Below are 15,781 nucleotides of genomic sequence, written 5' to 3'. Positions count from 1 at the left end.
GGCTCAGCTCTAGGTTGAGAGGAGGGTATGCCTGCAAACAGTTTACCCTCCCCAAAGAAGAAACGTTAGGAGTTCCCACTGTGGCTCAGCAGAAATGAACCCAACTAGTATCCATGAGGATACAGGTTCAATCCCTGGCCCCGCTCAGTGGGTTAAGGATCTGGCATTGCTGCAAGCTGTGGTGTAGGTCACAGATGCAGCTCCAATTTGACACTTAGCCTGGGAACTTCCATATGCCATACCTGCAGCCCTAAAAAAAAGAAAAGTTAAGTTTAGGATAACACTACCCACCTTACACCACGCTCAAAGTAAAAGAAAAGAAAAAAAAAACCATGAAAAAAGGTTAAATCTCTCTTCTGTGCCCTGAAGGCTTCACTTTTCCCCATGGAGCTGGTGAGCAGTGTTCTCCTTATAGGACGGTCTGGACTGCAGCTGAGGGTGGTGGAGCTGGGAGAGTGATATCCTTAGAGGCCAACCACAACCCCTCTCCCATCTTCACTTCAGTGACTGCCTTCCAGATGGTCCCTCAAATCTGAACCCTCCTCTCATTTCCTGCATCTCATCAGCACATCTTTGACCCAGAGACACAGCTTTCCGAGGTTCAACACTCCCACAGTCCAGTTCAGCAAATGTCAGAGTGGCCCTGGGAATCGTCCCACTCTGGCCATGGTGAGCGCCACCAGCCCCCATCACCTGCCACCTGCTGGACAAGGGCAGACACCGGATAACAAGGCCTCCAGGAGGCAGCACAGAGTGCTGTTTATACCACAGGGACGCCATGTGTGTCCACTCTGCCCCATTTCCAGGCCACCCCAGATCTTTGGAGCCCGAATCCACATTTTCACAAGATCTCTGGTGGCTGCAGGCATGTGACAGTCTCAGAGCACTTCCTGCACCCTCGCTATCTGCTTCAACCTCACTTGTTAAGACACTTTCACCCAAACCACAAATGTGGTCAAGCAGGTGACGATCTGAAAATGCCTCTAAGGAGCACCTTGAAACAGAAGCAAGGGAATAGGTATGCTCCTACACACGGAACACTCTCACCTCCCACGGCTGGCCTCTGACTCCACTCAGCTCCTGCTCTTTAGGCATTTTGACCACCCTCCAGCGGCCCCACAGCCCTGATTCCCAGATTGCAGCTGCCCTCCTGGGAGCCCTGCTCTGCACTGCTGCATTCACTTTCCTCTCCCTGGATGAAACACCCCCCCATGCCCCTCACCCTCAACTTTCTCAGCCTTCACCCAGCAAGACCTGGAGCTTACCCCCCACCCCATCCCTGCCCCTGTGGTGGCTGCTTCACTCAGTTTCCTCAATCCCTTCCCTCCCAGCTTTGCGGCTCAGGGAGGTGCTGCCAGCGGCCCTTCTTCCTTGGTTAAAACCCCCAAATCTAGGAGTTCCCTAGTGGCTTAGCAGGTTAAAGATCTGACATTGTCACTGCTGTGGCTTGGATCACTGCTGTGGCATGGGTTCAATCCCTGACCTGAGAACTTCTGTATGCCACAGGCATGGACAAACACACACAAACGAGCAAACAACAACAAAAATCCCAAATCTGACACTTCTGAAAAGAACCCTTGGGCCAGTCCTGGGCTCCTGACCACACCTCAGACCCAAAGGCAGAGCCAGCTTTCCCTGAGACAGGAGAGCAGAGGGAGAAGGCCTTGGTGGGATGGCAGTGAGACGGCTCCACCCCTAACTGCTTCCTTCTGGACCAGCCCTTCCAGATGCAGGTGGAGCCCACAGGCAGCAAAGACAAGAAGAATGGGTTTGCATGAGCCACAATGAGAGGGTCTTGGGGAGTCCTGCCCAGCTGCAGGCTCAGGAGGAGAGTGCAGGGCACCTCCACCATGGCCTGGACCTCTTCCTGCTCCCCCTTCTCAATCTCTGCCCAAGTGTTGCCCCAGCCCTGCCCACAGGCTCTACCTACCCCTACAGCACCCTGGGCTGGGCCTGCCCCAAACTCAGAGCTCAGCCTCCTGGTGGATCCCCTGGGAATGGGCTGATTATCTCAAGACACCCCCCCTCCCTTTCCTCTGGAGAACTCTGGGCACTGGAGAATGTTTTGAACCTTCCAGTAATGGAGACCACCCCCAGAGAAGGGCTTGGGGGCCATACGACATGTCCAGTGACCCCAAGAACCTGGAATTTTCTAGAACTCGCAGTTGGGACCTGAGGAAGATGGACTCATGTGTCTGCCCTGGAGATGGGAGAGAAGAGTACACAGTGGCTGCAGGAGGAGTCTCTGGGGTCTGGGATGGCCAGGGGCCAGGGGTGGGGGCCTGACCAGCAGGAGGCAGGGGGCACCCTCTGACATGGAAGCAGGGCATGTTCTGGACATGACACAGCCCTCTGCTCCAGGGCAGGTGGGCGGGGGCACAAAGGTCAGGGACCCTGAGCAGGGGGTCCACCAGTGGGGCAGCTGGACCCAGACCTCTCTGGGCCAGCCAGAGTCCAGCCCTTGGCCATTCTCAGTCCAGGAGGGGGTGGGGCAGGCCTGGGTGGCCAAAGCCTATCCCTTGAGGGTCCCTAGGGTCCAGCCAGACCTGTATTTCTGACCACAGCCACCATGGGAGGATGTGGTCTGCAGTGGCAGTGGCCTAGATCCTGCAGCAGGTACAGGATGGGGGGGGCAGCTGGGGTCACTGAGTTAGGTGACAGCCCCTTCTTCTCCCCAAAACCTGGGGCCATCCCTAGGGGAACCACAGTTTCTGGGCCCTGGGCAGCAGGTGCTGGGAGGGAAGAGCTTCTGCCTGGACCCTGGGTGTGGAACCCAGCCCCTAAGGTGCAAGGAGCCCAGGTCTGAGGCTGGAGTGGGCCAAGAATCTCAATGGGGGTGGGGATGGCAGGGGGAGAGCTGGACTGGATCAGGGCCTCCTGGGGGCTCTCCACACCCTGTAGGATGTGTTAGGTCTCCTGCGCCCCATCATCTGTCAGGGCCTGTCCTCTCTCTCAGAGGCCTGGGGATGCAGTCCTTGTCCTCAGGGATGTAGTCCTGGTCAGTGCATGTGGGATGCTGGATCTAAGCAGAGTCGCAGCTACACTAAACTCACCCTGGGGACAGACAGGCCATTGGCACCCTGCTGCCTGGGACACCCGATGTGGACCGGGACACGGAGGACCTAAACCAAAGAGTGGTTTCAAACACCAACTCCACCAAGTCAGCCAGCCACGATGTCTTCTACAAACAACTGGACCAGGACAGCCTACTCCAAAGGTTTTTCCTTCAACACTCCCGGTAAGAAATCCCTTCACCATCCAGAGTGTATTTCAGTTAACGCAGGCAGGACCCCAGGACCCCACCGTTCTCCTCTCCCTTTCCCCACCTGCTTTTGGTGCCCTTGGCTGCTCCCTGGCTGCACCCACCCCCCGCACCCTGCACCCTGCCTTGGCTGGGTTGATTCCACAATCTCTGTGAGTTGCAAATACAAGATGTGAAAAGTGGCGGTTGAAAGAGCATAGGGGATTCATTTCCCTTTGATGGCTGCTGATTTTTCCCAAGTTACACCAGATGGGCCAGCTCTCGATAAAGATAGTAATAAACAAGATATAAACAGTCACCCTCCGTATGGTTGTGTGTCCGGTTTAAAAAGCACTTTCAGGAGTTCCCGTCATGGCTCAGTGGTTAACGAATCCGACTAGGAACCATGAGGTTGCCGGTTCGATCCCTGGCCTTGCTCAGTGGGTTAAGGATCTGGCGTTGCCGTGAGCTGTGGTGTAGGTTGCAGATGTGGCTTGGATCCTGCGTTGCTGTGGCTCTGGTGTAGGCCGGTGGCTACAGCTCCAATTCGACCCCTATCCTGGGAACCTCCATATGCTGTGGGAGCAGCCCAAGAAATGGCAAAAAGACAATAAATAAATAAAATAAAAAGCACTTTCAGGAGTTCCCGTCGTGGCGCAGTGGTTAACGAATCCGACTAGGAACCATGAGGTTGCGGGTTCGGTCCCTGCCCTTGCTCAGTGGGTTAACGATCCGGCATTGCCGTGAGCTGTGGTGTAGGTTGCAGACGCGGCTCGGATCCCAAGTTGCTGTGGCTGTGGCGTAGGCCGGTGGCTACAGCTCCGATTCGACCCCTAGCCTGGGAACCTCCATATGCCGCGGGAGCAGCCCAAAGAAATGGCAAAAAGACAAAAAAAAAAAAAAAAAGCACTTTCAAAAGGCAAATCCCATCTGATTCCACTTATAGGAGCTCCTTGGAGGAGTCAAAAACCATAGAGATAGAATATGGAATGGTGCTTTCCAGGGGCTTGGGGAGGGTGGGGGGGCACTGGAAGCTAGTCTTTAACCAGAATGTTGGTTTGGGAAGATGAGAAAGTTCCGGAGATGTGTGGTTGTGATGGCTGCACAACAACGTGATTGTAGTTAATACCAGTGAACTGTACACTTAAAAATGGTTAAAATGGTAAACTTCTTTTTTCTTTTTAGAGCCACGTCGGTGGTACATGGAGGTTCCCAGGCTAGAGGTTGAATCAGAGCTACAGCTGCCAGTCACAGCCTCAGCCACAGCAACGCAGGAGCCAAGCTGTGTCTGTGACCTACACCATAGTTCACAGCAACAACGGACCCTTAACCCACTGAGTGAGGCCAGTGATCGAACTCACAACCCTCATGGTTCCTAGTTGTATTTGTTTCCGCTGCACCGCAATGGGAACTCCAAAACGCTAAATTTTATGTTAAGTATAATACACCAGAGGTGTCAGCCCTGGTGTTGCCAGCACAGAGCGACGCCCTTACCACCCAAGGCAGGCTCAACGTCTCTTTCCTGACTGCTGCCCATCCCACCCCAAAGCAGAGTCCCTGTGTGATGGTGCATCCAGACGCTGGGGAGGTTGACAGACGCCTCAGGAAAGGGAGGGACAAGGTGACTCACGGAAGCATTTTTTAAAAATTTTTGTTATTTACTTATTTTTCCTTTTTTTTAGGGCCGCACCCATGGCATATGGAAGTTCCCAGGCTAGGGTTCAAATCAGAGCTACAGCCGCCAGCCTATATTGAAACACTGGATCTGAGCTGCATCTGTGACCTAAGCTGCAGTTTGCAGCAATGACTGATCCTTAACCAATTGAGCGGGGGCCAGGGATGGACCCCACATCCTCATGGATACTAGTCAGTTTCCCAACCACAATGGAAACTCCAACATACCACTTTTCCAAGTCAGTCACGATTCCCCAACTTGAACACTGGCTTCTTGCTAAAGCTGCACCTGTTTCCTCCCTTCTCCCCGCCCCCTCCCAGGGCTGGTTGGAAGAGAAGCCCCAGCCCCACCCCCAACCCCAATGAACTGGGGCCTCACCTGCCCTCCACAGTCCCTCCAGGCCCAGGGAGATGCACCACAGCCTGGGGCAGAAACACGTGTGCCCCACCCAGGGTCCCCAGAGTGGGACCAGCTGGGGCTGTGGTGAGAGGCGGTTGAACCCTGGATCCTGACCACAGCAGGGCCGTTGGCTGATGTCCCTCTGGGAGAGCTCCCCCGGGGAGTAACAGTCATGGGCCCTGGAGGGGGCCCAGAGCTGGAGTTGGGACAGAGAAGGCCCAGGCAGAGGACGGGGCCACTCGGGCCAGGACACAGTGGGACGGCCTCTGCGAGCAAGAGGGACCGCTGCTGACCCCCTCCAGGGAGCCTACTCAGCAGTCAGCTGGAGGTGCCTTTGACCCTGAGGGCAAATGAGGCCCAGGTCAGGCCAGGTGGGCCATGAGGACCTCCGGCGGCAGAGCCCTGGCCCTGGGCAGCACTGGCCTCTCATCCTGCTGGGCCTGGCCATGGGCGCTCATGGCCTGCTGCCCCCGACAACAGCACCACAGAGCAGAGCCCCAGGCACGGAAGCACCAGCCAGAAGCAGCCCTTGGCGCCTGTGGGACCGGTAAGGCGCCAAGGGATTCATGGGCGATGTGAGGGTCCCTGCAGCCAGAACAGGCAGTGGGGAGAGAGGGCGGCTGTGACAGGCCAGGGGACAGGGGGAATCAGTGGGGGGGTGTCCTGGGCAGACCTTGGTGGCTCTGTTTGAAATGTTGACATTTTGTCTAATGTTGATTTATTTATGTTAAGCTTTATCTTTTTATATTGGTTAAATTTTTTTTATCTCAGTGACTGAGTTTTTGGTGTCCCTTACATCTTTCCCCAAGGGTAGCGCCTTGCCTGCCTCGCCCTGGTCCTTGGGGGAGAGCAGGACAGGGAGACAGGGGAGGAGGCTGCTGTCCTCTGCGGTCCCCGGCCTCCTCTTAGCTGATGAACCACTTCCCCCCACTTCCCTCGCTGAGCAGGCTCTGTTCCCTGAAGCGCCGGGGCACAGGCTCTGGCTGATGCTGTGTGGTGGGGAAACCTTCCCTGGTGTCCCTGATGTCCTTTGGCCCCCAGGTCTCCCAGCCAAGGACCATCAGTCAGAGCTGCCTCCAGTGACTGACCCCTAGGAGCCTGACCTCCTCAGGGTGCAGGCACCTCTAAGGGCAAGGGTCTGTGGGAGCCACAGTGTGCCCCCCCTTGTTATGTGACCCAAGTCCCCTCCTCTCTATGTGGTGGGAGGTCCTCCAACAAAGTGCTGAACATCTGGGACCACTGGTGACAACCAGGGACACAGCAGCACATTCGTGGTAGGCACTGACCATTTCGGGGGCTGATCCTCCCTCTCAGTAGACCCACAGGCAGATCCCACCATCTCCCCCAACTTGACACATATGGCTAGAGGCCCAGATAGCTGAGGCCACCTGCCCAAGGTCACACAGCACCTGGTGCTGACTCCAATACACAAGCTCAATGGCCTCCAGCTGTCCCCCACCTGTCCCATAAGAACTAGGCTGATGAATCTGCCTCTCTGGGCCTCAGGTGCCCCCTCTGCAAGGTGAGAGATCCCCGCTGGGCAAGGGCCTTGTAGCTGGGGTCGCCAGGGTGAAGGGCTGGGACAGGATGAGCAATGGCTCCCTGGCAGCATCTGGCAGGGACTGCAGGGCAAGGACAGGATCAGGGGACATGAGGAGCAACGGCCCTCCATCAGTGTCAGGCCTCGTGCTGGGGCTGGGCTCCCAGGGAATGAGATCTGGCCCCAACTCCAGATCCAGGGTGAGGGGGGCTGGGTGACAACCACCACACCCAGAGTGATGCCTGCAGGATAGCGACTCGTGCAGAGCAGAGGAGGCCCCCAGGGTGGAGCACAGGTCGTGGATCCACCCGGGCCAGGCAGCGCAAGTGCAGAACACTCCAGGGTCCGCAAGACTGGAGCAGGGGGTGGGATGGGCTCTGAGAGAAGACTGGAGAGGCAACCAGGCCCAGACCTGGAGGACCCGTGCCAGGAGGACAGACCTTACCTCCCTGGGGTTGGGGGGAAGTGTTTGCAAGGAAACGTGACCAGAGTTGGGTGGGAGGGAAGAGCTGGGAAATCAGAACTAGAGAGGCTTCGGGGCAGGGATGGGGTGTCCAGGCAGAGTGGACAGAGAGGTGGACAGAATCAAGAGAAGCAGGAGAGGGAGGAGCCAGGGTGCTTCCTCGGCTTTTTTGCTGGACAGTTGAGAGAACAATGTGCCATTATTTAATTTATTAATTTATTTATTTTGTCTTTCGTCTTTTTTTTTAATTAAAAAAAAAATTTTTTTTTGTCTTTTTTTTTTTGTCTTTTTGTCTTTGTTGTTGTTGTTGTTGCTATTTCTTGGGCCGCTTCTGCGGCATATGGAGGTTCCCAGGCTAGGGGTCGAATCGGAGCTGTAGCCACCGGCCTACGCCAGAGCCACAGCAACGCGGGATCCAAGCTGCGTCTGCAACCTACACCACAGCTCACAGCAACACCGGATCGTTAACCCACTGAGCAAGGGCAGGGACTGAACCCGCAACCTCCTGGTTCCTAGTTGGATTCGTTAACCACTGCGCCACGACGGGAACTCCTTGTCTTTCGTCTTTTGAGGGCCACACCTGCGGCATATGGAGGTTCCCAGGCTAAGGGTCCCACACCAGAGCCACAGCAATGTGGGATCTGAGCCACGTCTGTGACCTACACCACAGCTCAAGAAAGCCAGATCCTTAACCCACTGAGCAAGGCCAGGGATCAAACCTGCAACCTCGTCGGGTTCGTTAACCACTGAGCCACCATGGGAACTCCCAGTGTGCCATTATTTTAACAAGATGCTCCAAGAGGAGGGGGGTCTGCAAGGAGTTGGTCTCCCCTGAGGAGTCCACTCACTGGACAGGCCACTCAGGGTCGCAGAGAGAGTGAGCCTGAACCTGATCATGTCCAGGCGGGGGCAGACCCATGGACCATTTTCGGAGCCTATAGTTTCGATCCTATCTGATGCTATAGTTTGGCCTTTCCCAGAATATCATATAAATGGAGTCACGGAGCAATAAGATGGGAGGGGAGATGCCAAGCTTCTCTTACAGATACAGTTGCTGACCTGTTTTGGGGGCACTCTAGGCAAAGGAAACAGCCAGCAGGAAGCTTTTTGAGTTGGGGAGAGCAGAGTGCAGATCTCCAGGGTCTTACACATCCCGCCCTTTATCTGGGGTCCAGGAGGGGTCACAGAGGGATTTAAGTGGGGGACCGTCATAGCTGGGTTCATGTTTTGGAAAAATGGCTCCAGGGCAGAGACCAGTATGAGGCCAGATTAGAGGATGGAGAAGGGGCAGTGGAAAGGCAATGGGTAACCAGGTAACAAGAGGGCCTATGGAATTGGCAAGTGAGTTTAAAATGGTGGCATCTGGAGTTCCCATTGTGACTCAGCATTAATGAACCTAATATCCATAAGGATGCGGGTTCGATCCCCAGCCTCACTTAGTGGGTTAGGGATCCAGCGTTGCCATGAGCTGTGCTGTAGGTCGCAGATGAGGCTCAGATCTGGCGTTGCTGTGGCTATGGTGTAGGCTGATGGCTACATTCTGATTCGACCCCCAGATTGGGAACGTCCATATGCCAAGGGTGGGGCCCTAAAAAGAAAAAAAAGTTAAAGTGGGGGCACCAGAGGGCAGACAGAGAGGGACAGGCATTGTCATGGATTGTCAGCGGAAGACCTAATTTCTGGAACAAACAACACGATGTGCCAAGATTTGTAAAAATGTACATTCCTTCAGATCAAGCAATTCCACTTCTAGAAATTTACCTTAATGATATAATCAGAACTTCTGCTAAATTCTGTGTGTTGCTGGGGAAAAAGTAGAAGCAACCTAAGTGTCCAGTGATAAGGGAAGATAGATAAACCACAGTGTGTTCATGGTAGGGACATGATACAGTCATTTGATACGATTTTTTTTTTTTTTTGACAACAGTAATGACATAATGAAGGTTTTTTACAAACAGGCTGCAATATATCATACTATCACACTATTTTTATTTTATTTCAGTTTACAGAGGAAAATTCATCCTTTTTGGTATAGCAGATGTATAAATTTTAATAACATTATAAAGCTGTGTAACCCCCACTACAATCAAGATACAGAACCACCCAAAACTTCCCCGGACCCCTTGTACAGCCGATTCCTTCTTCTGCCCCAGCCATGGAAACCCCTGGTTTCTTTCTGATCCTATAGTTTTGCCTTTTCCAGAATGTCATATAAGTGGAATCATGCAATACGTAACTTTTTTTTAAATTAAACTTTTAATTTGGGGATAATTGTAGATTCTCATGTAGTTGTAAGAAATTGGGAGTTCCCATCGTGGCTCAGCAGAAACGAATCTGACTAGTATCCATGAGGATGCAGGTTCGATCCCTGGCCTCGCTCAGTGGGCTAAGATCCAGTGTTGCCGTGAGCTGTGGTGTAAGTCGAAGATGCGGCTTGGATTCCATGTTGCTGTGGCTGTGGCGTGGGCTGGCGGCTAAAGCTCTGATTTGACCCCCTAGCCTGGGAACTTCCACATGCCATGGATGCAGCCCTAAAAAGACCAAAAAATGAGAAATAATACAGAGGGATCCCATCACACCTTCACCTGGTTTCCCCCATAGGTAATGTCTTATAAAATAGAAATTCAGAACCAAGATATTGACATGGATGATGTCAAGGTAAAGAACACTTCCATTGCCACAAAAGATCCCTTTATAGCCAGGCCTTCTTCCCTCCCGCTCAGCCTCTGCTGACTCTCAGGCAATTAATAATTTTTTTTTTTTTTTTGTCTTTTTAGGGCCGCAACCGTGGCATATGGAGGTTCCCAGGCTAGGGGTTCAATTAGAGCTGTAGCCGCTGGCCTAGGCCAGAGCCACAGCAACTCAGGATCTGAGCCACATCTGCAACCTACACCACAGCTCATGGCAACACCGGATCCTTAACCCACTGAACGAGGCCAGGGATCAAACCTGCAACCTCATGGGTCCTAGTTGATTTCGTTAACCACTGAGCCACAAGGGAAACTCCTGGCAACTACTAATTTTGTCCCTTCAAGATTGTTCTAATTTTGTCCTTTTGAGATTGTTAAAAAAAAATTGTTCTGGAGTTCCCGTCATGGCGCAGTGGTTAACGAATCCGACTAGGAACCATGAGGTTGCGGGTTCGGTCCCTGCCCTTGCTCAGTGGGTTAATGATCCGGCATTGCCGTGAGCTGTGGTGTAGGTTGCAGACGCGGCTCGGATCCTGCGTTGCTGTGGCTCTGGCGTAGGCCGGTGGCTACAGCTCCGATTCGACCCCTAGCCTGGGAACCTCCACATGCCGTGGGAGTGGTCCAAAGAAATAGCAAAAAAGACCAAAAAAAAAAAATTGTTCTAATTTTGTCATGTGAGATCATTCTGTAAATGGAATCATACTGTATGTAAATTTCCGGGACTGGCTTTCTTTATGCAGCATAACTTTCTGGAGGTTCATCCAGGTTGTTGGGTGTACATAGATTTTTCCTGGAAGCTCTCAGGCTAGGAGCCAAATCGGAGCTGCTAGGCCTATGCCACAGCCATAGCAATGACGGATCCTTAGCCCACTGAGTGTGGGTCTGCGACTTATACCTACACCACAGCTCACGGCAACACTGGATCCTTAACCCACTGAGTGAGGCCAGGGATCTAACCCGAATCCTCATGGATACCAGTTGGGTTCATTGCCACTGCGCCACAACACGAACTCCTTTCTTTGCACTTTTTAAGTGCACTTCTAGATTGCTTAATTGTGTTATGTATATAACAGTCTTATAATTTTATTTATTTATTTATTTATTTATTTATTGCTTTTTAGGGCCTCATCTGCAGCATATGGAAATTCCCAGGCTAGGGGTCGAATCAGAGCTACAGCTGCTGGCCTACACCACAGCCACAGCAACACGGGATCCAAGCTGCGTCTGAAACTTACATTGCAGCTCATGACAACGCTAGGTCCCCAACCCACTGAGCAAGGCCAGGGATCCAACCCGTATCTTCATGGATACAAGTAGGATTTGTTTCCACTGCACCTCAACAGGAACTCCCCATTCTTATAATTTTAATACAACTAAGGTGTTTTCTTGCGGCACAGTGGCTTAAGGATCTGGCATTGTCACTACAGCAGCTCTGGTTGCTGCTGTGGTGAGGGTTCAATCCCTGGCCTAGGAATTTCTGTATACTGCAGGTGAGGCTGTAAAACTTAAAAAAAAAAAAAAAAAAAAAAAAAAAAAAAAGAACTGGGTTGGGGGAAATGTAGTCAGTCTCATGTGGAAGGGATGAGCTTGAGATTCCTGTTGGGCTTCCAGCTGGAGATGGTCAGTGGGCAATTTCAGTAGAGATGAGGAAAGGATTTGGAGCTGGAATAAATCGAGCCTCACCACATGGGCACATTGCGGGAAGATGGCAAAGAAGGAAGACCCAGAGAAGCAGTCTGGGAGTCAAGAGTCGTCTGTGGGCCAGGAAAAAGAAAAAGTCAAAGGAGGGGGAGTAGGGGGTAGGTCTTGGGCATCAAGGGGAAGAAAGTTACTAGAAAGAGAGGTTGACTTCATGTTGCATCCTGCAGAACCATCAGGTACAACAGCAACTGGGGAGCGACCTCAGACTTGACCCAAATGTGGGCCCTGTTGGCCTTGACCTGAGAAGTTTCAGGGAGATGGGGGTGAGAGGGGGAGGGCTCTCTGCGCCATATCCCAACATGTGAAATGGTGCCTGGCATATGGGTGGTTGGGAGCCATTGCTGGACAGATGGATGGATAATTGATAGATGATGGATGGTGTTTGGATGATGGATGGATGGATAGGTGGAGGATGCATTTCAGGTGGTGGATGGATGATGAATGGATGGACAAACAGAGGGACAGAAAGACAGTGATCTGAGAGAACAGAGAAGGCTTCATGAAAGGAGAGGAACTGAACTGTCTTGGTGGAGACAATAGGGTAGGGGGTTTCCACATGGAGGCACCAGGGGTCAGGAATAATCTAGTGCCCACAGGCCCAGGAAGGAAACTGCCTGGCTGGACTGAGGGAAATCGTGGGGGAAGAACACTCAGAGGCCCTAAAATAAGGCCAGGAGAGGTCAGGCAGCTTGGGACTCATTCTGCCACACCACATGACCACCTAAGGGCATGCGGCTCTCAGCATCTCCATTAGCACTGAGGATTCAGTGGTGACCAGGACAGCCTCAGAGTGGGGGGGTGGCACACCGGGTGACGCCGAAGTGTGGGTGGTGCCCTCCAGACCATGGGCCCCCCCAGGGATGCCCCGGTCTCTGGAGAGCTAGCTGCCTGCCCAAGCAGCGCCAGGACACAGCCCTGCTTGCTGCAGCCCTGTACCTGTCACACCCAGCAGGTTCCTGCTCCGGCCCCCGCCCCGGGGCACAGGCCCCAGGTGCTGGCCTGCCAGGTTTTGGTCCGAGCCTCAGCCACCGTGGGTTGTTTTTGGCGGCGGGACCCGGCTCACCGTCCTAGGTAAGTGGCTCTCACGCTTTTCCTAGCCATCCTGCCCTCTGCTGTCCCAGGAAAGTCACTTTTCTCTCTGGGGGCTGCTTCCGCACTGCCCTCCCAGCCCCCTTTTTCTGTGGGGCGTGGGGAGGCAGTTGGTCTTGGGGTGACCAGCAGGAAGGGCCCTGACAGCAGGAGCAACTGCCTCCAGAGTCCAACTGTTGGCTGCAGCCCATCCAGGGGACCTGGGTTTGGCCAGGGGGGGCGGTAGATGCTGCATGGGGACCAGTGGCCGGTTCTGACCAGGCCCCTGGGGTGGCCTCGGAGATGGGCCCTGAGCCAGGGGTCTGGGCTGAGGACTTACTGCCCAGGCCAGGAGGGCCACACAGGAGGTTGGGGACACAACAGAGGTGGTGACCCCAGCCTCCAGGACGCAGAGGGGCAGTGGAGGGAGGCCTGAGGAGGGCAGGGGGTAGGGTCCCGCTCATTCTGGGCTGAAGCTCTCATTCCCCTGCTGGGCCATGAGGACCCAGGGACACAGAGACCCGGGTGAGATGGGGCGAGGGGACCAGAAGCCCAGCGCTCCCAGGACGGTCATCAGAAAGAAGCACTTTCTGTGGGGCAGAAACTCCCCTGTCCCAAGCCCTGACCCCCTGAGGCCCAGGGGTCACAGCTGTCCAAGTGCACTAGAGACTCAGAAGATGCTAGGGGGAATGAGGGGGGCTCCGTGCTGCCCCAGAAATCCGGGTGCTGCATAGGGCAGCTGTCCTCCTGGGGGCAGCTGTCCTCCTCGGAGCAGCTGCGAGGAGACAGCCAAAGCCAGGGGCCCTGCGGTCAGGCAGGAGGGATGGGAGATGGGCAGGGCCTTGGAGGAGCCCCGGGGTTTTGGCTGGGAGAGCTGAGCTGAGGAGGGGGCCTAGGTTCACAGAAGGCCCTCTGGGCCATGTCTGTTGTCCAGGGGCTTTGTGAAAGGGAGACAGAGAAGGAAAGCAGGGCCACCTAGGGACAGTTACAGGCTGTGATGAGGAGGCCACCCTCAGACTCTCCCCCTGATCTCACACCCTCTCCTCTGTCCACACAGGTCAGCCCAAGGCCGCCCCCACAGTCACGCTCTTCCCGCCCTCCCCTGAGGAGCTCAGCACCAACAAGGCCACCCTGGTGTGTCTAATAAGTGACTTCTACCCGGGCGCCGTGACGGTGACCTGGAAGGCAGGCGGCACCACCATCACCCAGGGCGTGGATACCTCCCAGCCCTCGAAACAGAGCAACAACAAGTACGCGGCCAGCAGCTACCTGGCCCTGTCCGCCAGTGACTGGAAATCTTCCAGCGGCTTCACCTGCCAGGTCACCCACCAGGGGAACACAGTGGAGAAGACAGTGATGCCCTCCGAGTGCGCCTAGGTCCCTGGGCCCCCACCCTCAGGGGCCTGGAGCCACAGGACTCCCGTGAGGGTCTCCCCCTCAACAACCCTGGTCCAGCCCTTCCTCCTGCACCTGTCAACTCCCAATAAACTGTCCTCCTTGTCATTCAGAAATCATGCTCTCAGCTCATTTCTGCCTTGTATCTCACATTTAATTTGCAACCTCTCCAGGATTCTGGGGGTGGGTGGGGAATCCTAGGCACCCCCTGGGAAAATAACCCGAAGGGATAGGCTCACGGTCTCCAGGGAATGGTGGAGGACGGAGGGTATCTTCCAGGAAACTGGCCAGGACACATCGGCCCTCTGCCCTCCCCTTCCTCCCACTCCTCCTCCAGACAGGGCCGTGTCCACTGCCAGCTGGAGCTGCCCACGGCTGGTGCCCTCCTGATGAGCCCTCCCTCCCTGCCCTGGTTAGGACCCTCCACACCGCTCCCTTTCTTTCCAGTGTGGCTCTGAGCATAACTGAAATTATGGGAAATTTCTCCTAGTTCCTCTCCCTCTATGTCCTGCCCAGTCCGTGGGCTGGACCACTCCTGGGGCCCTCCCAGCCCAGGCTCCCCCTCCTTTCTCCCTGGCCTCCTGTGACCCCCTTCTTGGCTCACAGGGAGGGGACTTTGTGTTGTTGATGTTGTTGTTGTATTTGGCTGCACCCACAGCATGTGGAAGTTTTCAGGCCAGGGAGTGAACCCACGCCACAGCAGTAGTAACGCCAGAACCTTAACCACTAGGCCACCAGGAAACTCCCAGGAATTTGATTTTAGCTTCTGCTCAGGGGCATTGCTCCCTTCCACCCTGGTTCCATGTTCTCCAGGCCTCACCTATCAGTCACCAAACCACCCGGGGAACTCTGAGCCCACCTGGACCCAGGTCTTCTTCCCCAGGACCTATAGCCTAAAGGGGACAGAGTCGTTGGGGCTGATAAGGGACAGGGGGGGACAGGGGCCTTCCCCTCCTCTGGGTCAGAAATTGGGGTCAGAGACTGGAGGTAGAGGCTGAAAAACAGTGTCCTCTTCCTGGATACCCTGCCTCGGTCCTGGTTCTGGGAGGCAGGGACTCACTGTGCCGGCCACCGGAAGGGTCAGTCTGGCACCAAGCCTGCCTGGCCCAATAGCAGCATCCTGAGGATGAAGTTCAAACACCAAATCCCTCTGGCATCTCTTCCGTCCCACCTCCAGCTTCACCTTCTGCTGCCTCCACCTCCCATAGCACCTGCTACTCCAACCCAATGGCTTCCATCCCCAAAGGCCACATGCCTTCATGCCTCTGTGCTTTGCTCCTGCTGTTCTCTTTGCTGGCAGGACAATCCTATCCCCATCTGCCTCAGGCCCCTCTATCTCAGTGGAGACTAGCCGCCTCCCCCCTTCAAGGAAGCCAAACCCCCCCTCCCCCAGCTGACTCAATCACCTCCCCCAGATTGGCCTCCAGAAGGAGGGAGGCCTGGAAAGGAGGGGCTGCCTAGGGTTGCACACCAGGCAGGACAAGGCCAGGCCAAGCCCCCTCCCCTGACCTGATACTCCTCTCTATTCCACAAGGGGCCCACCCACTGAGCACACTCCCCCACCCAGTGCCCTGAGGCCACCAGTCCTGCAGGGGCTGTTCAGCTCTGA

The 15,781-nt window shown here is 54.8% G+C and overlaps 1 protein-coding gene across 2 annotated transcripts; it reads left to right on the top strand.

The window, feature by feature from the left end:
- The first annotated feature begins 5,305 nt into the window (after window positions 1-5,305).
- LOC100523213 (immunoglobulin lambda constant 1) lies at window positions 5,306-14,288 on the top strand. Of its 2 annotated transcripts, none has more exons than XM_003132986.4 (3): window positions 5,306-5,862; window positions 12,662-12,780; window positions 13,835-14,288. In XM_003132986.4, the coding sequence occupies exons 1-3, from the start codon at window positions 5,666-5,668 to the stop codon at window positions 14,152-14,154; spliced, it is 636 nt and encodes a 211-aa protein (XP_003133034.2). In that variant the 5' UTR covers window positions 5,306-5,665; the 3' UTR covers window positions 14,155-14,288. The 2 variants fall into 2 exon arrangements, with proteins under 2 accessions (XP_003133034.2, XP_005670968.2); XM_005670911.4 differs by having other exon boundaries at window positions 12,659-12,780.
- The last annotated feature ends 1,493 nt before the right edge of the window (window positions 14,289-15,781 follow it).

The sequence above is a fragment of the Sus scrofa genome, chromosome 14, assembly GCF_054392235.1.
Source record: "Sus scrofa isolate SSC_HxYL_T2T_F1_AM1 chromosome 14, Sscrofa_HxYL_maternal_Yorkshire_Landrace_v2.0, whole genome shotgun sequence".
Taxonomy (NCBI): Eukaryota; Metazoa; Chordata; class Mammalia; order Artiodactyla; family Suidae; genus Sus; species Sus scrofa.
This window is presented reverse-complemented; position numbering and strand designations above follow the sequence as displayed.